The sequence below is a fragment of the Diabrotica virgifera genome, chromosome 6, assembly GCF_917563875.1.
Source record: "Diabrotica virgifera virgifera chromosome 6, PGI_DIABVI_V3a".
In the NCBI taxonomy this organism is placed as follows: Eukaryota; Metazoa; Arthropoda; class Insecta; order Coleoptera; family Chrysomelidae; genus Diabrotica; species Diabrotica virgifera.
This window is the reverse complement of record NC_065448.1, coordinates 219840693-219866816: the sequence shown is the minus strand read 5'-3', so window position 1 is coordinate 219866816 and position 26124 is coordinate 219840693. Positions and strand designations below refer to the sequence as shown.

At 32.4% G+C, this 26124-nt stretch overlaps 1 protein-coding gene across 2 annotated transcripts in view; it reads right to left on the bottom strand.

The window, feature by feature from the left end:
- The window catches only part of LOC126886709 (transcriptional adapter 2B-like), a 37750-nt gene extending 17726 nt beyond the window's left edge, over nt 1-20024 (bottom strand). The window contains exons 1-6 of one of the 2 annotated variants that reach the window (XM_050653709.1): nt 19827-20024; nt 19675-19772; nt 19416-19617; nt 14359-14561; nt 4983-5209; nt 334-535 (exon numbers count right to left, since the gene is read on the bottom strand). In XM_050653709.1, the coding sequence (XP_050509666.1) occupies nt 334-535; nt 4983-5209; nt 14359-14561; nt 19416-19617; nt 19675-19772; nt 19827-19833 (939 nt within the window). In that variant the 5' untranslated portion in view covers nt 19834-20024. The remainder of the gene's footprint in view (nt 1-333; nt 536-4982; nt 5210-14358; nt 14562-19415; nt 19618-19674; nt 19773-19826) is intronic. The other variant, XM_050653710.1, reaches the window with a different exon arrangement.
- Nucleotides 20025-26124: the final 6100 nt, after the last annotated feature.

The following is a 26124-nucleotide window of genomic DNA, read 5'->3' as shown; positions in this document are numbered from 1 at the left end:
GCGAATGAATCAAAAAACAGAATGTTAAGAAAACCTGAGGCTATAGTTGAATTTTAATTTCAGTATTTTATAAATGCTAGAATAATCCACAGGGTGTTGCGAACTTCGAGAAAAAAACACAGTTTGATTCGTACACCCGGTATACAATGAAAATTTACCTGTTTTGCAAAAATATTATTACAAAGATATTGACAAAGAATAGGGCTATACCATATTCAAAAAATCATTTAAATCGGACAACAGGTTTAGGAGATACGCGACATCAAAAATGACCCATTTTTTAGGGTGCCCGTTTTCTATGACGCGCTGTTTATATAAGAATGAATAACTTACAGGTTCGCTGTTCTGCCTCTGTACCACATGTTGTTCGTACTGATTAATTTCTTCCTGAGTTCGAAGACCGAGACTACGGTACCTCGTGAGTTCCGATAACCGATGACGAAGATCTTTTTCTTTTTCTAAGCTGGATGTTATTCGTTCGTAATCGGCCGGCCGCATGAATTGAGAAAAAACTCGAAATTTATCCTTTAATTCTCTAAAACAATATGTATTCTCTGATAAGCCTACATACAATATGTGAACCTACTACAAATAGCTTATCGATGGCTTAGTGTAAAAACCTCGTATCTCATTAAATTACAATTTTACAGGAGAGCCAAAAAACTGATTTTCTGCATAATATAATCTAAAAACAAAAACTGTTACGTATTTTAATTTGAGCACATTGAGACAAATATCTGATCTTGGCCCAGTGCTGAAAGTGTTAAATGTTGCTATTAGAGTTGCACAAGTTTGACTTGAATGTTTGAACTTGACTTGAGTTTGACTTAATTTCAAGTCAAACTCAAGTCAATCCTTCTGACAAATATTTCAAGTCAAGTCAAACTGGTCAATCGTACAGGTTTGAAAATTCAAACTGTTTGTCAAACTAGTTTGAAAGAGTTTGAAAAATAATTTATTTAGTAGATATACTTTTTTGTCGAGATTGACATGTTAGTTGCCAATTAAGATAAGAAAATTAATAATACAATGAGTGCCACATAAAAGTAACTTAATACGGGAAGCGATTATAATCAAAATAGGGTCGTAAATTTAAATTTCTTGAAAATGATTCCTGAATGCTTAGAACTGCTTGCTGGCAAGTTTCGTTTTATCCATATAACTTTTTTATATCTGAGTGTTACTAAATAGATTAAAAAAAAGAATTCGTTGGATAGTTTTTTTATCATACAAAGTGTAATTTAATCTACTTTGGGAGCGTCCAGGTTCAAGTATTACGTAACGCAAGTTGGGGGGGGGGTCATGTAAAACGTTACGGCGCGTTACACGGGGAGGGGGTAGGATGGTTCGAACAGCGCATTACGTAATAGTGATGTAACAAATGTCATTTTTTGAACATTCGCGAATACGAATGCGAATGCGAATATCTAATAACGACATTCGCGAATGCGGATGCGAATGCTTAGTTTTTTTAATTTGTTTTTCTTTTTGAAATGTTTTCTAAATTTGTAATGAGAAGTTAATTGATATTTAGTGTAAATCAATCTGAACCTTAAGCTTTATTCTATTATGCCAAATAATAAAACAACGTGAAGGCTGATAATCTGATTATACGAGGTTAAGTTACCTTTTTTTAATAAAAAAGATGAGAAAGAGAATAGATTTTAATTTTATTAATCTAACTTTATTTTCAAATTATTATTTCTCTTCTCTGATATTCATATTCGCAAAACATTGGCACAAATTTTGCGAATGCGAACGCGAATGCGAATATGCAAAAAGATGCGGATATTCCCGAATGCGAATACGAATATTCGTTACATCACTATTACGTAACATTGTTTTTTTAACTTAAATAAAAAAAAAACTACCGAATCACAATCTTCCACCTTTTCAACTTTCGTTTATATTTTACATAGAACCCCTGGATTGTATTATATTGCCCCCTCACCTCCGCTCATGTTACAATAGGATAAAATAGTATTCAAGTGAAAAAATCTTAAAATTTGTATTTAGCAGTCAAGCACAGTAACATGTGTCTCAATGGACAGCTCAAAATAAAATGATTTGGAATTTTTATGACTTTCTTTTATTAAAAAAGGCATTTAAGGGCCAGTTAGAAAAACATCTGGTACATACCAATCTGCTAGTTCACTCGAAAATACAATACAAACGTATTGCTGTATATTTGTTGGTATTTCTTTAAAATTCAAAACTAACCATTGGGTTATTAGACCTGGATCCTGCGTACCAAAAAAAGTTGATTAATAGCAAGCCGAAAATTTGTTAATAGCTTAACGGTGCCTAGTTGGACAAACTTAGATGTACGGGAACACTGGAACGGTGGAAATTTTAATTGTGAAACAATTTAATAATTTGGAACATCAGATTACGAAAACGTCCCATGTATTTTGTCGGACATAACATCCAATTGATTTGCTACCCTTTCATTAAACTCTCATGCAAAAATCAGACTGCTATTACTAACCAACATGATTCCTGTCATTTGACATGTTCTTCATGTTCCACTCATTAAAATGCCCAGTTGATGATAAACACCAGTCTGATTTTTGCATGAGAGTTTAATGAAAGGGTAACAAATCAATTGGATGTTAATCAATCGGAAGTTCTATCCGACAAAATACATGGAACGTTTACGTAGTCTGTCGTTTCAAATTTTTAACCTGTTCCACAATTAAAACTTTCCCTGTTCCAGTGTTCCCATACATGAAAGTTTGTCTGACTAGACACCTTTAATCTGTTAACAAATTTTCAGCTTGCTATTAATCAACTTTTTTTTGGTACGCGGGATCCAGCTCTATATGGTTTTACCTACATTTATCTACAATTTAAATGTCTTCGGAGACAGGCTACAAATGTTGGGTTTAAATTTTTTAAAAATTAATGTATAAATATGCATTAATAGTATGGTATAACTTATAACTAGTCCCAAACCCAGACATCCAAAGTGAAAGGTATCCTCCAACACCAAATTGTTCTATATGGTCCACATAATGTTAAGAAAAAAGTCACACACACCATTTTCAGCATCGGGTTTGGGGGGAGAGGGGGAAGAAATCGGTAAATTCGGAGATTTTTACGTTTTTCGTCAATATTTCTAAAACTATGCGGTTTCTAAAGGATTCTACATAAAATTTAAAACAAAAAGGTCCTATACATATTTGTTATAAAATCAGAGGTTCCAGAGTTACGGAGGGTGAAAAGTGGAAGTTTTCGATACTTTTTATATTTTTTGGGAAATTTATAATATTATTACTGATGAAAGAAATTTTCTTTAACAGGATTGTGTTTTGTAAATAAAATTTGCTATTTCAGTGGCATGTTAGTGATAAGCCCTCGAAGAAACGTCAACCTCACCACCCAAAATCATCATCAATTGCCCAAATTGGAAGTGTTGATTATATAACAATTATATATAGGACCTTTTTTGTTTTAAATTTTATGTAGAACAATTTTGTATAGAAAATTGTTTACGCTAAAGTATAGTTTTAGAAATATTGACGAAAAACGTAAAAAAAATACTAATTTACCGATTTCTCCCCAATCTCCCCTCCAACCCGGACGCTCAAAATGGTGTAACTTTTTACTGCACAATATGTGGACCATATAGAACAATTTGGTGTTGGAGGAAGACTCTTTCTTTGGATGTTTGGGTTAGGCCTTTTTTTGACCAGTTATACTATACTACCTCCGTAACTTTGGAACCGTTCATTTTAGAAGGATTATGCAATGGGCCTTTTTTATTTCAAATTGAATGTAGAACATTTTTGTATAAAAGGTTGCTCATGCTAAATCGCATAGTTTTAAAAATATTGACGAAAAACGTAAAAAACTACGAATTTACCGATTTCTCCCCCCTCTTCCCTTCAAACCCTACGCTCAAAATGGTGTGACTTTTTTCTGAACATTATGTGGACCATATAGAACATTTGGTGTTGGATGATAACTTTCACTTTGGATGTCTGGTTTATGCCATTATTTGGATCAATTGTATCATACTATAAAACGCTATAAGCTTTCTTAATAATTATTATCCTAACTGGCGCGCTTATTGGGTTTTATTTGTCTGTCTGCGGTTTAAATATCATATCAGTCAATACATTTCTGTTTATTGAAATTTGTCAAAATTTTTTGGACCTTGTTGGGATTGGGGGATTTCCCCTACCCCTCCCCCACCCCATTACTCCCCCCGTTGATCCGCCACTGAACAAATAAACACGTTGCGTAATATTCAAACTTTTCAAACTGTTTGAAGATGTTTGAATTCAAGTCAAACCTAAAGATATCGAAATCAAGTCAAGTCAAACTTTTTTATACAAAAAGTTTGATTTTCAAGTCAAGTCAAGTTTGTTGAGTAAAATCAAACTAGTTTGACTTGATGCATCTCTAGTTGCTATTAAATTGAAAATATAAATATTAACTATGAAAAACACGTAAATATCCTTGCAGTATACAGAGCCTTTGCCCAAGTAAGTATGATAACCTCGTATATCTTGATATACGTGTTTTTCATCTAAAATGAGGTTCTGTTTATGATTATTTACGAGGTTTTCATTTTTCATAGCTTATTGCACACCTCCAAATACTAGGTTGATACAGTACAAATCTTTTGATTTAAGGTTTATAAAATGTTTCTATATGCCGGACTACCTTTTGCTGTTCACAAAAAAACATTTCACCAAGTCGAATTTCTTGAATAAACACTTCAAATTAAGTACCAAATTCTTGGTTATACGTGGTATTCACACTAAAACAAGAGAGCAATTGATATACGTGGATTTTTTTTCGGCTGTAGAAAACAGTCTGGTGTATTGGGATTTTTTCTAACAGTTGTAAATCGAGAGATAAAAGGTTTTCAAACTAAAACCACCAAAATGTCATTTTCGAAAAAAAAATGAGATACGAGGTTTTCACACTAAGCCATCGTTATGCAATATCTATACGTAATAATTAATACATACCTTTGATCTCTAGTTATCTGTGCTTTATATGGATCCATCCTAAGGTTCTCGAAATATTTAGCTACTAATTGATAATCTTTGACAATCTTTTTCCGTCGAGTTCTTTCTTTCAGTCTTCGCATATACATATCTACAATCATCAACTTTAACACTATTTCTACACCACTGTCCTCTTCAGGGTCTAAACTTAGTTTTGATACTAATCCTTCAGCTTCCATATTGTACTCCTAAAAACATACTTGTCAAAATAAAGCACGGAAGGAGAGCAACAGAAGTAAAAAATGAGAATATAAATGGGTGGAAGGAATGTTATTGTAAAATTTATTGAATGTTATGTAAAACGTGCTGTATTACAAGTAGGTATGTTAATACCCCAGGCTGTGGGTGAAAAATAGGTCGATTTCAGGATATAATTCAGGAATTTTTGAAACCTATCAGGTGTTGTAAAGGACGATGCCAGGAATAACTTCTACTAAAATGTAACCAAAAATATTGTGCGCTTTTTTTTTAATTGCGATTGTCATTTGTTAAATTCGCAATTTTTATTGATTTTTAATTTTGCAGCTTAGGATATTGATTTTAGAGAAAAACTTTTTAATATAAAGTTGTAGTAAATTAAAAAACCTACAATTTGAGGTACGGTAAGATTAATTTGGTTAATTGGTTATTGCAAAACAGCCTGCGAAAGGTCCAAAATGACCGTTTTTTACAATTGCATTATTTATTGTACAAATACTTTTTTATTTTTTAAAGCTTTAAAATAAAGATCTTTCTATTCCAAACATAAAAAAAATTGTAAAGCCAGATTAACGAATTTGTTGCTTAGATATTATAAATTGTTTATCCCAAGAGGTCAAATGTCGAAGGCTATAACTTTTTGAAAAAAAAAAAAAAATCGTAGAGAGGTGGTGAAACATCCAATCTCCTTCTAAAGAGTTATATTTTCATATTCTGATGTAAATAAATGGGTAAAACATTTTTAAACCTCTAATTTTTGGGTTTGAAAATAAGGGGGCAAATTTCGTTATAAACATTTAGAGCTGAAGCGGCCCTGTACATCCTATGAGTTTTTAACTTACAGATTATTGTTGCTAAAGATGAAACAAAGATTTATAAAATAATTAAAAATTTCTACGACCAACTGAAGCCGAGATAATTTTTGGGTTTGGAAATAAGGGGGCATATTTCGTTATAAACATTTAGAACTGAAGCGGCCCTGTACGTCCTATGAGTTTCTAACTTACAGATTATTGTTGCTGAAGACAAATCGAAGATTTATAAAAAAATAAAAATTTTCTACAACCAACTGAAGCCGAGATAATTGTTTTTTTTTTCTTAAGTCGTAGTGCCTTTATTTATAACAATTAAGAAATTATTTTACAGTAATTGACTAAAGAAAGACTTATATTATCTTAAAATAAAAATTATTATAAAATATAATTACATTTAATTATTAAAAATTATTTTTAAAATCGGTGCATTTGCGAGCGGCCGAATTTTGCAAATCGCCCGGCTCGCTTCAAATCCGCGCGGTCGGAAAATTTTTACGTAGCTTGTATTAAATTTGGAGAGAAAACAATTTAATAATATTACCATTATAATATATAGTCTATTTACCACTGTATTTGTTTTTCTTGATAAACTTTTATATGTGAAATTTCATTTCTGAAGAAATAATATTAAAAAATGATACATATATATGAAATATATAACTATATTTTAATTTTTTCATTGTTATATAAATATAATAATAATAATGTTACTTCTTACTATAATATACAATATAAAACTTTTTCTTCTTGTAGTGACTATTCTTTTTGGATTTCACATATAAAAGTTTATCAAGAAAAACAAATACAGTGGTAAATAGACTGTATATCATAATGGCAATATTATTAAATTGTTTTCTGTCAAAATTTAATACAAGTTACGTAAAAATTTTCCGAGCGCGCGGATTTGAAGCGAGCCGGGCGATTTGCAAAATTCGGCTGCTTGCAAAAGCACAGATTTAAAAAATAATTTTTAATAATTAAATGTAATTCTATTTTATAATAATTTTTATTTTAAGATAACATAAGTCTTTCTTTAGTCAATGACTGTAAAATAAATTCTTAATTATTATAAATAAAGGCACTATGATTTAAGAAAAAGAAAAACAATTATCTCGGCTTCAGTTGGTTGTAGAAAATTTTAATTTTTTTATAAATCTTCGTTTCGTCTTTAGCAACAATAATCTGTAAGTTAGAAACTCATAGGATATACAGGGCCGCCTCAGCTCTAAATGTTTATAACGAAATTTGCCCCCTTATTTTCAAACCCAAAAATTATCTCGGCTTCAGTTGGTCGTACAAATTTTTTATTTTTTTATAAATATTCGTTTCATCTTCAGCAACAATAATATGTAAGTTAAAAACTCATATTATGTACAGGGCCGCTTCAGCTCTAAATGTTTATAACGAAATTTGCCCCCTTATTTTCAAATCCAAAAATTGGAGGTTTACAATTGTTTTACGCATTCATTTACATCAGAATATGAAAATATAACTCTTTCAAAGGAGATTGGATGTTTCACTAACTTTCTACGAGTTTTTTTAAAAAAGTTATAGCCTTCGACATTTGACCTCCTGGGATAAACAATTTATAATATCTAAGCAACAAATTCGTTAATCTGGCTTTAAATTTTTTTTTTATGTTTGGAATCGAAAGATATTCATTTAAAGCTTTAAAAAATAAAAAAAAAATAATTTGTACAGTAAATAATGCAATTGTAAAAAACGGCCACTTTGGACCTTTCGCAGGCTGTTTTGCAATAACCAATTAACCAAATTAAACTTATTAAACTTACCGTACCTCAATTTGTAGGTTTTTTAATTTACTACAACTTTCTATTAAAAAGTTTTTCTCTAAAATCAATATCCTAAGCTACAAAATTAAAAATTAATAAAAATTGCAAATTTAACAAATGAAAATCGCAATTAAAAAAAAAGCGCACAATATTTTTGGTTACATTTTAGTAGAAGTTATTCCTGCCATCGTCCTTTACAACACCTGATAGGTTTCAAAAATTCCTGAATTATATCACGTTTTTTCACCCACAGCCTGGGGTATAAACAGTAAATGGTTAAGATCAATTAGTTACCACTATAAACATCCTGGATTAGCCGATAATAGTATAAAAGGCCCGGTTTCAGGTAAAATTTAAATATGTTTTCTGGTAAAATTTGTCAATCTTCATTTCTTAATGTTGATTTAATTGCGTACAATCCAAACTCATTATAATTTCATTAATACAGATTAGGCTTATATTGACGAAACTGTACCGCTAAAAGGGTTTTTCGAATTCGATTGTAGTGCGCGACGGGGTTGCTATTTAATCACCTTTTAAGTGGTTTTCAGGTATTTATATAATAAGTTTATGGAACTGAAAACCAACCAGTATTAAAATACGATTTCTTGATAAAATTTGTTAGTCTTTATGTATCACGGGAAGTGTTAAGTAGTATTACTCATTTTATTCATTACGTTTTCTATCATTATGTGGCGTCCGTGGGATAGTAATAGTGGGGCTTCTTCTAGTGTTCCGGTAAAGAAGAAACATTTATCTGTAGATGCAAAACAAATTGTAAAAACTATATACAGTACCTTACTTAAAAGAGGACTTGACACAACTTCCGCTACGAGTGAAATATGCGATTTGACGAAAATACCTCTGACCACAGTAAAAAGAATTACATCAAACCCCATAGAAACAAGAAAAAACGTAAAGATTTCAGCTCCACCAAATGTATGGACGAAGCCGATAAGGACTTGATACGTCGAAAAGTCTATACCATGTACGAAGAGCAACGCATACCTACATTAAGAGCTCTGAAGCAACGGCTCAATGTTGACGAAACCCAAATAAGCTGTAGCCTCACCAGCTTATGGACAATTTTGAAAAGTATGGGCTTTCGATATCGTATAATTGACAAAAGACAAGTAATTATGAAATCTCATAGATTACAAAAATGGCGTTATGAGTATATAACTTCGATAAGAAAATTCCGTTCTGAAAATCGTCCGATAATTTACCTCGACGAGACATGGTTTGACACACATTCAACGCGACCTAAAGGAGTTGCCGATCCGTCCGGTAAATGTAAGACAAAAGCTCCGTCAAATAAAGGGAAAAGAATAACGATTTTATACGCTGGATCAGAAAATGGTTGAGTTCCAAATGCCCTGTGGCTTTCTGCAAAGAACATTAAAGACTCCTGCGTCGACTACCATGAAGATACAACGGCAGAACTTTTTGAAGAATGGTTAAAAAATAATCTTATGCCAAACATTCCTCAGCATAGCGTGATAGTAATGGACAATGCAAGCTATCACAGTCGCCAACTAAGTAAGGCTCCAAACTCGAATAACACTAAATTGGAAATTCAAAATTACATGGAGCCTAATGATATGTATTTTGAAGAATGTTATACCAAACAAGAGCTTTTAGAAGTTTTAAAGGCATTTTCTATAAAAAAAAGTATATGTTTGTGATACATTGGCAGAGGAAATGGGACATACAGTGCTGCGGCTTCCACCCTATTATTGTATGTTTAATCCCATAGAACATGTGGCACGAATTGAAGTCTAACGTGAGGTCACAAAATATTTCTCCAACGTTAAGTAGTACTGTTGTAGAGTTAATAAGAAAATGTGTCAATGATATTCTTCCAAATAGTTGGAGAAATTCAGTCCGACACGTAATAGGTAAAGAAAATTCATATGTTCGTGTACATCATAATATAATTGGACCGATCATAATTAATTTAGATGAGGATAGCGATAGCGAAACGGAACTATGTGTGGAGCGATACTTTCATCAAATCTACAAATGTTACTATTAAAAAAACGGTTCTTTTCAGAACCACAAATTATTATTAATGTTTGAATGTTTGTTTTTCTATAATCTTAGCAATTAAAATAGATTTAATTTATTTTAAAACTCATTTGAAAACATTAATTTCTATTCGGGTATATAAGGCAAAGCAAAATATTTTATATCAAATTTTTTTTGGTTTTTGTAGTCGTAATTATTGTAATTGTCAAAAGACCAACTCTGTCTACCTCGGTTGCTTATCGCTCCGGGTGGGTCTTAACAATGGGCCAGGTCAGATAAATTTAATAATGTTTACGACCGCAGTAATTATATTTAACCATTTACTGTTGAACAAACCATATATACAATTCTATCTTGTACAACTATCAACCAAAATCATCATCAATGATGCTACAGCCCTATAAAAAAACCTCGACCTTCCCAAGTGTATTACGCCAGTCAGTTCTATCCATAAGGATTCTTCTAGGACATTTGTTCTGCTGTGATCTTGCTAGATGTCCTGCCCATCTTAGTCTGTCTATTTTTATAAGAGATACTATGTCTTTACCACCAAATATACACGGTGTCTCCGAAAATAGTGCGTTCCTTTAAGGTATAGATATGGATATAATACACAATGTAGAACAAAAAAGTCCTATAACATTTTTTTCTAAAGTTAACCGTTTCCAAAAAAATTACATTGTTCTCCATATAAGCGAACTTTTATTTTCATAAAATTAAATAATCTGGCATCACTGTACAAGAACTGTTTGTGACTTAGGTTATAATAATAAAAAAAAATAAGTACACTAAGGTACAAAGAGAGTAAAAACCGAAAATTCGACAATGCCCTTTTTGAGACCGCTGAGAAGGCCTTCTATCGAAAACTCAATTCCACCGTAGAAAATCTCGATAAGTCTTAACCAAGCCAAGAAGAAATTCATGAGTTTTGGGGAAATCAACTTTCCACACCAGCTGCTCTTAACAATGCTGGATGGATAGAAAATACGACACAGAACTGCCAACACTACACTACTACTCTCTACGAACCCTTCACCACTGAAGAAGTCTCAAATATCATCAAAGAGCTTCATAACTGGAAATCTCCTGGACCAGACGGAGTTTAAAGCTTCTGGCTTAAGAAGTTTTGGAGTGTTCATGATTGCTTATCAACACTAATTAATAATGTTATTTCTAATCCGCAGGAAACACCAATATTTCTAACTCAGGGAACCACTTATTTAATACCGAAGGATCAAAGGATGCGCATGGGTTATTTATAGACTTACACTGTTACTAATAAACCAAGTATAAAAGTTATACTGAGAATAAATCAAGTATAGGCAAAATCACTACCAATAAACATGGAATAACTTCGGTATAGATTATACTTGGTATAAGAATTTAGTCCAAGTTTATACCGACCCACACCCTTGTTTAAGTCTGGTATAACCTATTTTACGAATGTCAAAGTCATCACAGACAAAAATTTATTATTTTTTGATTTGTCTTTTGAGTAGACATATAATAAAAAAATGTGTTTAAGAGGTATTGCGGCTAATGAGGAAGTTGATAATTTAATTAACATGATGTAAAATACACGAAAAAGGAAAACTTTCAAAGAAAACATAAATTCCTTTTCAAAGAATGCAGAATAAAATTCCGGTTTCCTAAAGATGATGTACGGTTTTTAGAAAAAATAGTAGGTGATTCACTTATTGCAAACAAACGGAGGCTTATCCTCCAATATACAAGAACAATATGGTCTTTATTTTCTATAATATGTAGAACATCTCTCACAATATTCTTCACAATATGCTGAAATTAACATATTTACATTGCATTTATAAGTAAAATAAATCAATTTGTTCACTTTTTCTTCACTTTTCCATAATGCAACGTTCTCTTTTATTTGAAGCCATTTTATAAAATACTCAAACTAAACATACAACATACGAAATAACGATTTATTAAAATATAGCAGAAAATACAAAGTACGAAAAATGACGGAATTTGGCTTGTCAGTTGTAGATAAAAGTCAAAATTGACATATTTCACCGAATATATCGTTGTTTTATGCAATTGTGTAGAAGATTGCGCCGTTGCCAAACTATTATTTCGGAATAAAGTGGGAATACTTATAACTAACTTATACCGAGTTTATTGGTAACAAATTATTTTCGTATTATATCTACCTTATACCTAGGATAACTATTCTAGATATAAATACGGAATAACCTTAGAATACGAGTGTTTTATTAGTAAGGCAGTTAGTCATTTCTAATCAAGCATATTCCAAAAAGAGGAACCTATTTACTGCCTTCATTGATTACAAGGCCTTTGATTCAGTGCCGCATGAATGGCTTATAGATATATTGAGAATATATAAAGTCGATGATAATATAGTGACCTTTTTACAGCATATAATGACAGAGTGGAAGACTAGAATTCACCTTCAAATACCTGGTGAAAATATACCAGCCAGGGCCTTCTCCAAGGAGATTCGTTAAGTTCACTGTGGTTCTGTCTAGCTATGAACCCACTATCTCAGCTATTGAACTCCACTGACGCAGGTTTTAGCGTCAAAAATAACAACAATGTGGTGGCGAGGCTTAATCATCTGTTGTATATGGATGATTTGAAATTAATGGCTTCCACTCGAAACCAACTAGATGAGATGCTAAGCACTGTAGGATCCTTTTCAAATGATATTAGTATGCACTTCGGACTAGACAAGTGCCGTGTTTTAAATATAGTCAGAGGAAAAGTACAACCCGGAGGATTCGATATGCAAAATGGCCAGAACATCGAGGCAATGGGTGAAAACGCGCGGAAAATTGACCATAAGTAAATGAAAACTGAGATAACTACTGAGTTTATATGAAGGGTAAAACAGCTGCTTCGTTCTCACCTTAACAGTAGAAATTTGTTTAAGATACTAAACACCTACGCATGTTTCGCGCTTAGCTATTCGTTTGGCATTGTTAAGTGGACAAAAACGGACATAGAGAATCTTCAGCGAAAAGTAAGAACACACCTCACAAAGGCACAAAAACCCTAAAAGTGCAGTAGAAAGAACATTACCACGGAATCTAGGAGGAAGAGGACTTATGGATATAGGTGAGCAATTAGATAAACAAATTGCTAATTTAAGAACTTATTTCCAGATGCAAGCTGAGGCATCCACTCTACATCGCGCTATTTGCGCAGTAGATGACACAACACCGATCAAACTGAGGGAACCAGAAATGCGCATAAACCACCTCACTAAAGACGAAAAAATGCGCACCTGGATGAGTAAACCTCTGCACGGGCGACATCCCAATGAGGTCAGCCAAGACTACATATGTCGACAACACAGCGTCGAACTATTGGTTGACATCAGGAAAGATGTTCCCTGAAACGGAGAGTTCATTACTGGCCATTCAGGATCAGGTTATACCAACCAAAAATTACCTGAAATATATCATCAAAAACCCTCAGGTCCAAAACGACAAATGCTGATATGGATGTCAAACCCAAGAAACCATCCAACATCTTACAGGGGGCTGCCAGGCATTTGCTGCAACTGAATACAAGGAACGGCATGACGCAGTGGGAAAAATCCTTCATCAAGAGATAGCTATCAACTGGGACTTCTCCAAATGGACCATCTTCCATATTATCAATACGTCCCTGAGAGTATGCTTGAGGATGGCAACTACAAGCTATACTGGGACCGCACTGTGCTCACAGAACCAAACAGTGCCATATAATAGACCAGATCTTGTACTAGTTAATAAATTAACAAGACAAACAACACTAATTGATGTGGCGATACCTAACAACAGTAATCTACGTAGTAAATTTACTGAAAAGATTGCCAAGTACAGAGATTTGAAAATTCAAATACGAAGACAATGGAGAATGCAAAGTACCCAGACGATACCTATTATTACGTCTACCACTGGAGTCGTTCCTAAGAACCTCCTCGAAAGCATAAAAAAGCTGGATCTAAATGAACATCTTTACAAGACCATGCAGAAAGCTGTACTACTCGCAACAGCCAGATGTGTACGAAAATTTTTGGGAGATACACCTACATACCAAGTCACCTAGAGGGATCGATAACACGGAAAGAGTCCCACCAGAGCTCAATCCTTTTGATACCGTAGGTATCTGGGATGAGTCAATTTTCCCCTTAGAGGGAGTGTGAGCCGTATGGCTAAATCTGGAGTACAATAATAAAAACAATATGTAGGAGACATAAAGATAGACAACATAAAGAAATAATGAAAAATAATGCTCTCTCGCAAACTAAACAGGCAGACCACAGAAAAATATTTAGAGAATATTACATCAATTAAATTAAGATTTAATCTGAAACTGATTGAAGGACCCAGTACTTTCCCAACATTGGGCATTTCAAATAGAAATAACATGGTTTTTGCAATATACACAAAGATCTGCATAAAATACAATCAGCAACTGGAAAATAAAAATAATAATAATTCTTTATAGACAATTTTTAATAACATATCTTACCATTTCATAATCATCTCTATATGGTTTGTACCCTAACAGATTGGCTTCTTCCAGTGTAACATCTAATGGAGGTGCTGGTGTCACAGAGGCATCATCATCTATGGTATGATCAACTAAAACCGGCTTTTTGAGATTCGGATTAGTCATAGTGACTTTCCCTAGATTTCCATCTACATATCGGGCTATGTATTCTTCTTTTACTTCTGCAAAATGAATTTTAACATTAATAACCCCATTAAGAATCTTAATGTCAGATTTAACTTTTTAGATTTGTATGATTACCCAAATTAACACATTGAACGCCACATGAGTTGTATTTAACTCACGCCTTGTATTTATTCTGAATGTGGAGCCTGAAGGCCAAAACAAAAAATTTTAATGTGGTGTTTAATGAGTTAAAACACACAAAAATTAAGCTTTGTGCAAACATTAGTTTTTTTAGTTACTACTTACTTGATTCATGACTGCAGGCTGCATTAAGTAAAAATACAAATATATATTCTTACAAATGTAAATTCATTTTCATCAGATTTTATTCATCAGCCTTCTTAAACAGTCAGTCCATTATGTAGGTGGTCATCAGACGGTTCTTTTGCCTTCCCTTTGTCTCTATTGCAATAACATCCTTGCCCATCACCCATCTGTCATTCTAGCTATGTGTCCTGCCCATCTGCATTTTAGTCTGGCTATCCTTTCGATGATGTCAGTCACTTTGGTTCTTCTCCTGATCTCTTTGTTTTTTACTTTGATTCGCAGTAGTATTTTGCTTAGTTTAATTGCATCGAAGTCTTTGTGAAAATCGATAAATATTGGCACTAGAGGTTTATTGTATTTCACTACTTTCTATATTAGGGTTTTTATACTTTGTAGGTGGTCATTAGTTCTGTAACTTTTTCAGAATCTTACCTATTCTCTTGGTTGTCAAGTTTCTAATTTTCTCAACTATTATTCGCATACACAACTTATACAGTGCATTCATGAAGTGTGGAAACGGTCTTTTATCTCATGACTTAATTATTTTCAGAGTTAAAGCTCTGACAGGTAGATTTTTATTTTTAAATTATGATTTTTTGACGTATATCCCATAATAGTCATCGATTTGGGCGTGATGGCATCATCGATAATTTTTTTAAATGGGAATAGGGGCTCGTGTGGTAGCTCATTTGAAAGGTGATTCAATTCTATATTCACTAATATAAACACTAATATCATTATTTATACCGGGTGGCCAAAAAAATAATTTTTGAATTAAAATAATTGCCGCAAAAAAATGTTTATTTGACAAAAATAAACATTGCTTTTCGCTTAAATTAAATGTTCAAACTACCAAGAGGCTGGTGTGCGGCTGTTACTTTATATTACTGACTAGAGAATTGAATCACCTTTTAAATGAGCTACCACACGACCCCTATTCCCATTTAAAAAATCATTGATGACATCATCACGCCCAAATAGATGACATCACTATTATGCCCTATATGTCAAAAAATCATAATTTAAAAATAAAAATCGACCTGTCAGAGCTTTAACTCTGAAAATAATTAAATCATAAGATAATAGACAGTTTCCACACTTTATGAATGCACTGTATAAATAACAACATACTATGGCTGAGGAGGCTAATAGGTCTAATTCTCTATAATTCTCTAAATTTGCTTTGTCTCCCCTACTGTATAATAGAATAGAATCATAGTAGCGTTGTTCTAGTCTGTAGGAATATTGGCGTTGTGAAGGCAGATATTGAAAAATAGTTTAACTTTTTCTAATAGTATATCCGCTAGTTTTAGTACTTCTGACAGTATTCAGTTTGTACTGTAATTAGAGGTTGCATTGTGTTATCTTTTTTCTTGATCTATATAGCTCTGTGTAGAATTCTTTTGAGTATTGTTAATATTTCATCTCTGCTCGTAGTTTCTTCTCTATCTCTGTTTCTTAGTCTAGTAATTTCTATTTTTCCTTTTTATGTGCTCCTTCTCAAAACTTTCATGTTCTTATTTTGCTCTATTGCTTGTTTAGTTTTTTCTACTTTGTAGTTTCTTATACCTATTCCTATTACTTTAAACTGATCACAAGTTGGATTTGCTAAAAGTTGGATGCTAAAGTGTTATATTTGGCCTGTTCTCTTGTAGGAATGGAAACATAGACTCCAGACTCCATTAGCAAACTTGAAGTCTTTGAAATGTGGTGCCTGCACCAAATGCTTAGAATATCGGACAGCACTGGCGAAGCGTCCATGTAACCACTGTTATCATTGGTAACAGTTAACAATCTTGCAAATAAATATTTTATGACGATGAATAATTCTATTTACCAATATTTTTACCAATAGAAATATATTATTATATTATGTGGTAATAGTACCTAACTCAGTAAATAGCCAACTACTCATAGACACGAAAATATTCTCGAGTTTATGTGACCCAGTTGCACTTTATTATACTCTGTTACCAGACTCATTTCTGGTTACAATGGTTATATACCCACTCTGGGCTCGGGACCGGCTAGTGACTGAAAATTTTGAAGAAGCGACGGCATAAGTGCGCTGTGTATCGGTAGCGCTGTTACCAGATTTAAAATTGGTGACAGTACCTATAAAAAGTGTGCGTGCAGATAACCATGGATGAGTGTCGCTTCTTAATCGATCAACTACTTGAAAAGTAATTCTCCTTGTATAATTTTGAAGAAAAAAATGAGATTAAAAATGAAAGACCTATTTTAAACACTTTAAAAAAGGAATCAACAAAAGTAGTTCGATATTTTAAATTTAGTTGGTACAGTGAAAATCCTTGGTTATATTATGGTTGCAAGAAAAATATACTGTATTGTTGGCCATGTCTTCTGGTTTCTACAGAAAAATGGGTGGATCAGGTTCACGATTTAAATAGTGTTAGATTTTTAAAAACGAGACATGAAATTTCTCCGTTACCTACATGTAAGATGTATACCCAATTTGATTCAGTTTGGCAAAACAAAAATCAAAAGTTCTCTTAACCAAGCTTTTAAAGCAAATATTTCTAAACATAATGAGTTTGTTAAAAAAATAGATACGTATATCTTTAGCACACTTATAATAGATACTGTATGTTTTTGGGCCAAACAAGAACTAGAGTTTCGTGGTCATTTTAAGTGTGACGACTCTGACAATCGAGGCAATTACAGGGAATTGTTAACATTAATTGCCAAAAAAGATCAAAAATTTTGTCAGCATCTAGAAATACCTGTTTTTTTCGAGAGTTTCAAGTGATATACAAAATGATATTATTGAAGCTACATTCACCGGCACAAAATTCCGCCACCCAAAATTTTTGATTAAATTTGACAATTTATAACTTTATTATTTGTGCTCCGATTTTCAAGATTCTTGCACCAGTTTGTAGGTATATATTGTTCATATTGTTTGGTATTATGCCGGTAACAAAAAATTTTGCTTGCATGTCATTGTACAGGGGTGAAAAGAAGCGTTGAATTTTCTCCTAATTTTAAAAAATTCTATGGAAAAATGGAATAGCTGATATTGTTTCATAGTCCTGTCATATTTTCCCGGAGGCATCACCAACATTTTGCTTTTTGAATTATCCAAATATTTTTTTCTTGTAAGAGCTGTACCATTTTTTGTAAATAAAAACACTGATTGACTCTTACAATTGAGGTTGGATTGATAAGATTAGAATGGCCCACATGCAGCCCAGATCTCAATAATATTGAGCATTTATGGGATGAATAAAAAAGCTACTTGCCGTCATCCTAGGCCTCCAGAAAATTTGGTACAGTTATGGCCCTGGTAGAGGAATATCGGGCTATTCCCCAGGCAAGGAAAACACATCTTTATTAGATGCTAAACAGATTGCGAGCAGTTGTTGCTACAAGAGGTGGACATAACCGCTATTGAATTGTTTTGTTGTTAAATTTGTTTTGTTAATTTTAGTGCGTTTGATATTTTTAATTAAATAAACCTTCAAAGCAGTGTTTTTAATTACAGCTCTCACAAGAAAGGAGATATTCAGATAATTCAAAAAACAAGACCTTAGTGATACCTCCAGGATGATACAAAAGGAGTATGAAACAAAATCAGCCCTCCAATTTTTCCACAGAATTTTTTTAAGTTAGGAGAAAAAACAACGCTTACATTCACCCCGTATAATGCCATCTAAGCAAAAATTTTTTGTTACTGGAATAATAGCAATTGACATCAATACATGTACCTACAAACTCGTGCAAGAATCTTGAAAATCGAAGTACAAATAATAAAGTTATAGATTGTCAAACTTAATCAAAAATTTTGGGTGGCGGAATTTTGTGCCGGTGAGTGTATATAGTATATATACATTTAGCCATATCTTCATTTTTTTAAATAAGGTTTTTGCATCTGGTTTTGGTAGCACTTCAGAAAAGACTGAGTGGCGTCGCCACTGTCGGACAGAAGACTCAGAGATGAGGATGTGTTAAGAAAAGCAGGCTTCCAGGGCCTAGATTCCGTGCACTGTAGATATCTACAGTCGCCTTCTGTCGATGGCAATTGTCATGAAAATATTTGAATTTTTAGTTTTAATTCAAATATTTTCTTGTTTTACTAAGTGTCACTTCAGCATCAATTAGAGTATAACCTAGCAAAACTAGAAAATAATTCAATTAAAGCTAAAAATTCAAATATTTTCATGACAATTGACATAATAGAAGGTGACTGTAGATATCTACAGTGCACGGAATCTAGCCCCTGGATAGAGAACTTTTTGATTATGTAAAAAGTAGGAAGACTGCATACTTAGGACACATTTACGAGGAGAATGATACACTTTTCAGCAACTGGTACTCAAAGGAAAGATAGAGGGTAAGGGGGTCTAGGATGTAGAAAGACGTCATGGCTGCATAATATTCGACAATGGACAGGAATCTACAGCTATGAAATGCTTCGCAATACTGCTAAAAATAGAATAATTTAATCCTGACTATCTAACATCGCACAAGAGAATATACGGTGGATGCCTACGCAGAAATGCACGGCACCTTAAGAAGTCGATGGATAATAATAAATGAAAAGTTACTTAATAATTACTTACCTTCTGCACTACGAGTTTCTACATGTTCACTTATTAACTCCCAATTCCCAAATCCATACAATTCAACAGCATCCAACAAAAGCAAATGCTCTCCTCCAGTCCATGCTCCCCTGCCACCAAATATACTTGTTGAACAAGGATCCATTAACTGATATGCATGGTCACTTTTATGGGGCCCTATTTCCGCCCCAATAGAAAAACACTACAAAAAAACAGTTGTAAAATTGTTGTCCTTAAACTTTTTTTTTGTGAGACTTACTTGGAGGCATATGTCAAAATCTGGGCAGATACAGCATCTTACTCTCACATTGTTTATCTCTTCTTGACAGTAAGTACAGCTGACTTTAGTAAATAAATCTAAAAACCGTGTAGAAGGCAGGAAAAATCAACCTATCAAAAACAATAACTTACCAGACATAGCTAAATGTCAAAATAAGACTCGGCAATGAATCGATTAGATTTGACCTGCTCTATCCAGCTTCTGAGGCTTTAGATCCTTAGCTCATTTCTTTTTGATGTTACTAAAAAAATTTACATGACAGTGGAAGATAACTTTTTTGTGCTAATTTTGATGCACGTCACTTGGACGTGCGTGTTTTGACAGTTTTATGCTGACAATTATTGCTACCAACTGATATTAACATATTCACAAATAAGATCTTTTTTATAATACATACATAAATATTATTAAAATTGTTCAGTTATTATTGACAACTTACGTATCTTATTTAATAAATAATACAACAAAAAGTGTACCATTTTATATCATTGAATTGCGCCAAATGTAGGCAACTTACAGTTACTATTATTTTGCCACTGTTGATTGTTGAAATAAATTAATCTTGCTTCTGTTTTTTGTTTTCAACTAGGTATATAAATTTAAAGTCAATTAACTTACTGTCTTTTGATATTTAATATAAATTGTTTTTACGTACTAATCTTAAAATAATGATTATGAGTAAGTAAAACACGTGTAAAATAATTATCCTTGTTTTACTGTGACGCTGTACAAATGTTATTGATGATGTGCAAAGGCATTAAAAAAGCAAATAATCTATATACGCGGATATTTGAACTAATTATTCATGCCTTATTTCGTCAAATGCTTTTTCAAAATCAACGTAACAAACATACACATCCACATTCATATCCATGCATATTTGAGCTATCATATTAAAAGCAAATAACACCTCTCTGGTTCCTAGTCCGTTTCTGAACCCAAACTGACTCTATCATCTATTCATTCTTTCAGTTTTTCGAGGCTTAAAAACTCATTTAAATTAGTATTTTTGAGGTTGCCAGATACTGAACTTGAAAACTAAATATTCAGCTTCAAGATTCTGAAGAGTAATCTCGTCTAACCTTAATTTATACCGTTGTTTTTTAATTGTTAAATATGCGTGTTTATCCGATTTTTTTGCCGGTGCGGCGCGCTCTATTTCAAAAATATCCTATTTTTCTCCGAAAAATATTTTTTTAGATTCTTTGGGATATTCTAAATAAAATAAGTTTCTTGACATTTTTCTCAAAAGTTAATAGTTTTAAAGTTATAAGCGATTTAAAATCCGAAAAATGCCAAAAAACGCATTTTTTGGATTTTAAATCACTTTTAACTTTAAAACTATTCACTTTTGAGAAAAATGTCAAGAAACTTTTTTTATTTAGAATATCCCAAAGAATCTAAAAAAATATTTTTCGGAGAAAAATAGGATATTTTTGAAATAGAGCGCGCCGCACCAGCAAAAAATCGGATAAACACGCATATTTAACAATTAAAAACAACGGTATAAATTAAGGTTAGACGAGATCATTCTTCAGAATCTTGAAGCTGAATGTTTAATCTTCAATTTCAATATCTGGCGACCTCAAAAATACTAATTTAAATATGAGCTTTTAATAAGTACGTATATTTTATGGGAAATAAGCCACAATTTTACTAAAAAATGAATTTATTAACGTTTCGAAGCCCAAATCGGGTTTCGTTGTCAAAATACAAAATACTATTAAAATAAAACAAACATGTTGTTGCTAAGTAAAAAAAATTCTTCTAATAATTTATTTAATCTGACTCATTTATATTGGCAATTCAGACGTATATTATACATTTTAAAGTAGAAGACTTTAAAATAATATCGCCAATATTTATGAGTTGCGTTCCTGGGACGACTTTACTAAAAGATAGTTCATTCGATTACATTTTACTGTCATCGTTGCATTTGGTTGTCTTTTTAAAGACAGATCACATGCTATGATTTTTTTTCGACGGATATTCTTGAGTTGGGATTGATTTCATGTAATCGAATGAACTATCTTTTAGTAAAGTCGTCCCAGGAACGCAACTCATAAATATTGGCGATATTATTTTAAAGTCTTCTACTTTAAAATGTATAATATACGTCTGAATTGCCAATATAAATGAGTCAGATTAAATAAATTATTAGAAGAATTTTTTTTTACTTAACAACAACATGTTTGTTTTATTTTAATAGTATTTTGTATTTTGACAACGAAACCCGATTTGGGCTTCGAAACGTTAATAAATTCATTTTTTAGTAAAATTGTGGCTTATTTCCCATAAAAAATACGTAATTATAAAAAATGCCACAAGGAAATATCTTCAGAACAACATGAGCTTTTAAGCCTCGAAAATGCGTATTTTCGCATTTTTCAGATTTTAAATCGCCAATAACTCGAAAACTATCAATTTTTGCGAAAAATTACAAGATACCTTTCTTGTTTAGAATGACCCAAAAAACCTAAAACTTATGTTCCATGTGATCTTTTGTATTTGTTTAAACAAAATGTTTAAAGTTGTTCTGAAGCTATTTCCTCGTGGCATTTTTAGGATTAACTATTTATATGGGAAATAAGTCACAATTAAATTGAAAAAAGTAATTTTATTAACGTTTCGACGCCCAAATCGGGTGTCGTTGTCAAAATGTTTAAACAATTTCTGCCCAAAAATTCCGCCCAGCACCCTTCAGATTTTTTAAAGGGGACATTTTTGAATAGGAATCTACAAAGAAACCGAATTAGAAATTTTTCCAGACGGGAGCGGTCTCACCACATGGACTAATACTACTTTGCCATTATTGCTGTTTGTAATTTCCTCTTTTATTATCTTTAGAACCGCACCATCATCAACTTCCATCTGTACTGAAACATGCTGAAAAACCACAGCCTAAATATTGCAAAGTCCGACTCTGTTGTATCGTAGAAATTCGACGTAAAATAGCACCCGAGGCGTTTCTCATAGATCACCCGTGAAAGCGGAATAATTAATATTCTAAGAAATGCTAGACGCCTAAGTGGGTGATTTAGCTATTGCAGTCAGTAAAACTACAAAGAGACTTTAGGGTTCGGAGACAGAATTCCTAGGAGTTATTTACTTTGAAGCAGGATAAGTCTCATAAAAATAAGAATAGGAAATATTGCTAAGTGTTTGAATGATAGAAATCTAAGAACTCCACAAAATTACAACGCAGTAACTTTCGTGGAAACCCTTAAATGGTTACAAAAGGGACAGCTATGGTGATTGGCCGAAAAAGAAACGTATGACCATAATAAGGATGGTCTAAGTATTATTTTCCAACTATGTGATTGGTACGAAAATGTTCGGAATGATGATTATTGGTCAAATTAGGTGATAGCTGTGAAAAAGGGAGGTGAATTTAGAGCAGAGAGGAATCTTGTCCGAGATTAGGACAAGAAGAATTTAATTAAGTTCTAGCGGCCATGCAGTGAAGACATGCATTTTTTCTTGTCTGTGCCTAAATAGGCAAAATGGGATCTTAAAGATTCTGTCGTGAAAATCGCAAGTGCGATATGTTGTCTTAAATACCATACCGGTATATTCTCTGTGTTGTGTCCGGTACAATAAAGGAATAGTTTTTCCTAGTACGGCGTGTAATATGTTTCGTGCAAACAGAACTTAATTCAACTTTTGCGGATAAGATTTCCGTTTAATATGTCTCGTGCAGACCGAACTTAATTCAATCTTCGTGGAACGCGGTTCCGTTTTTTTTTTTAAAAAGACAATGGTCTAAATAAAGTATGTTTTATTATCAAGTCAGTGAGAAGTATCACTAATAATCATGAACGCAGTTATTTTCTTTTCATAAAACAAAAAAAAACTATGGAATTTTTATTTTTCGTATAATATAATAACAATTATGTAACAGTGCTTTAAATCTAAAATTGTAAAGTGAAAGTGAGATCCACCACAGCTCTTGCGAGCTAACCAGATTCCAGCAGCTCATCAACAACAGATCATCACCAGGTATTTTGCAATAAACTGTTTCGTTCCTTTTTTCGAACTTTTAAAATGAAACGCGAGAGACTTATTTTTTTTTAATTTACTAACCAACTCAGTTTTTTTTTAACAATTTTCTATCTGAATAAATGGTAACCCACATAACAATGATGTTCGCATCATGTTCTAAGCATATCCTACCAACATTCGTCGAAGTATATCCTTTTTAGTATATGCGTAGTACAAGCATAGCATGTACCATAAAAAACATTCTAAATTTCATGTTCTTTGCATGTGCTTCGAAGAATATTCTTGCACCGAATATACTGAGCACATTCGTGTACGTAGTATCTCGGAATGTTCGTAAAAGTTTATTCTTAGAATATACCTTAATCGAATATTCTTAGTATATGCGTAAGTATATGCAAAAGTATATGCTTAACACATACTTGTATATACTTTTAAAATATCTTAAAAATAATATACTGTATGTACCTATAGGAAGAAGAATAATGTTAGCCTATAGATTATCAACTTCGCGTTAAGAATAATTAATAAAATTTAGGTATTTTGGTAGGTACTACTGAACTATCTAATTCATCATTTTTTTAAACCGTTTTAATTGTATGGTAAAAAAGTTTAAAACTTAATTCTATTGAAGAAAAATGAGAAATTCTCGTTTCGTTTTCAATTGAAATGAATACACCATTTTGATTTGAGTTTATACCATAAAAATATTTTTACCTATAATTTTCGGGAATCCGGAAACGGCCATTCATTGTCATTCTGACCCTTGCATTGCATATTTTATACCTGCACAAGGGAAGGGGGTAGGTAACAAAAAGGCAAAATATGAAAACAGTTTCCAGTACAGTTAAGGCATTTATGTCTACGCTGTGAGTGAGGACGAAGCGACTGTATTTCTAGCTACAAGGACTAAAACATTTTAAGAACATAAATAGCAGCTTGAAAATAATAAATTCATATTGGTACTTCAATATTTCCTAAATACCTAGTAAGTAAAAGTATGTATAATGTATATAGATACCTATAAATTTTAGTAATTTACATACATATTATATTATATATTTGGCTATTATATAAGCAGCATTTTTATTTTGATGTGCACATAATAACTAAATATATTACTTATATTTTATGTATAGGCTACTTACCCATATAATATTTATTATACATAGGTACCTATATAACTAACTAAAGTTTATACATTTTATACTTACTTTTTACGTAATATTGTAGAATGTAATAATACATTCTCATATGCAATTAGAATATGTAAATATAATATATTAGTAGAACCTAGGATGAGATTGGGTGATGTTGAAAACATACTTCTGAGAAATATAGCACATCCTTGGAATATTCTTCCCATATACTAAAGATATGTGCGATAGTACATTCTAAGTATATACATAGAAGGTATATAGCACTTCCTTGGAATATTCTTCCCATATACTAAAAATATGTGCCCTAGTACATTCTAAGTATGTAACTAGAAGGTATATAGCATTTCCTTGGAATATTCTTCCCATATACTAAAAATATGTGCGATAGTACATTCTAAGTATATAAATAGAAGGTTTATAGCACCTCCTTAGAATCTTCTAAAAAGTATGTTCTTGGTATATACTGAAAAGAAGTGCGGTAGTACATTCTAAGTATATACATAGAACGTTTAAGTACTGTAATGTAGTATATACTCAGTATATGCTCTGCACATTCGCAATGGTAATTACGCATATTCTAAGTATATACTTTTTCTGAAAAGTATGTTCTATGAATCTACTAAGAACATGAAATTGTTATGTGGGAACTATGTTTTAAACTTATGTCGTCTTTTTCTGTTCGCACAATCCATCTATGTTCCTTATTGTATTAGGAAATACAGACGACCACAGACACCAAGGGTAAGTACCATTACTATTCAAAGGGATACCATTTTACGTAACATTTATGTAATTTTTATATAGATATATAGCAATAGATTTTGATCTATTAATGGCGCCCAAAAAAAATTAATAATTTCTTTTCTTTGGCTTAAATATTGTTGTAAGAACCCACACCTTAAATCTCTTGATGACTTGAGCCGCCGAGGTGCTAAATAAGTTATGTAGCACGAATTTTGTCAAGTTTATGTATATTATTATGTTTAGCTATATTGACGTGCTACAGTACTGCTCTATTGTCTTTGAACAACTCATTATGTATTCTGTTTATCTCTTTAATTTTTTGTTAGTACTCAACACTAGTTTGCCATTTTTACCTTTCAGTATACCCGGTTTTCTATTTCCATTGTTGCAAGTTATTTCTTTAATTTTTTTTGTGTTACTTAAAACTGTCATGTCTTTTCTGGCATTCTTCTCTTTTCTGCGCCTTGTTCTTTCAACCATTCGTCTTTGGCTTGCTTAATTTTGTATTATATTTGTTTATCCACTT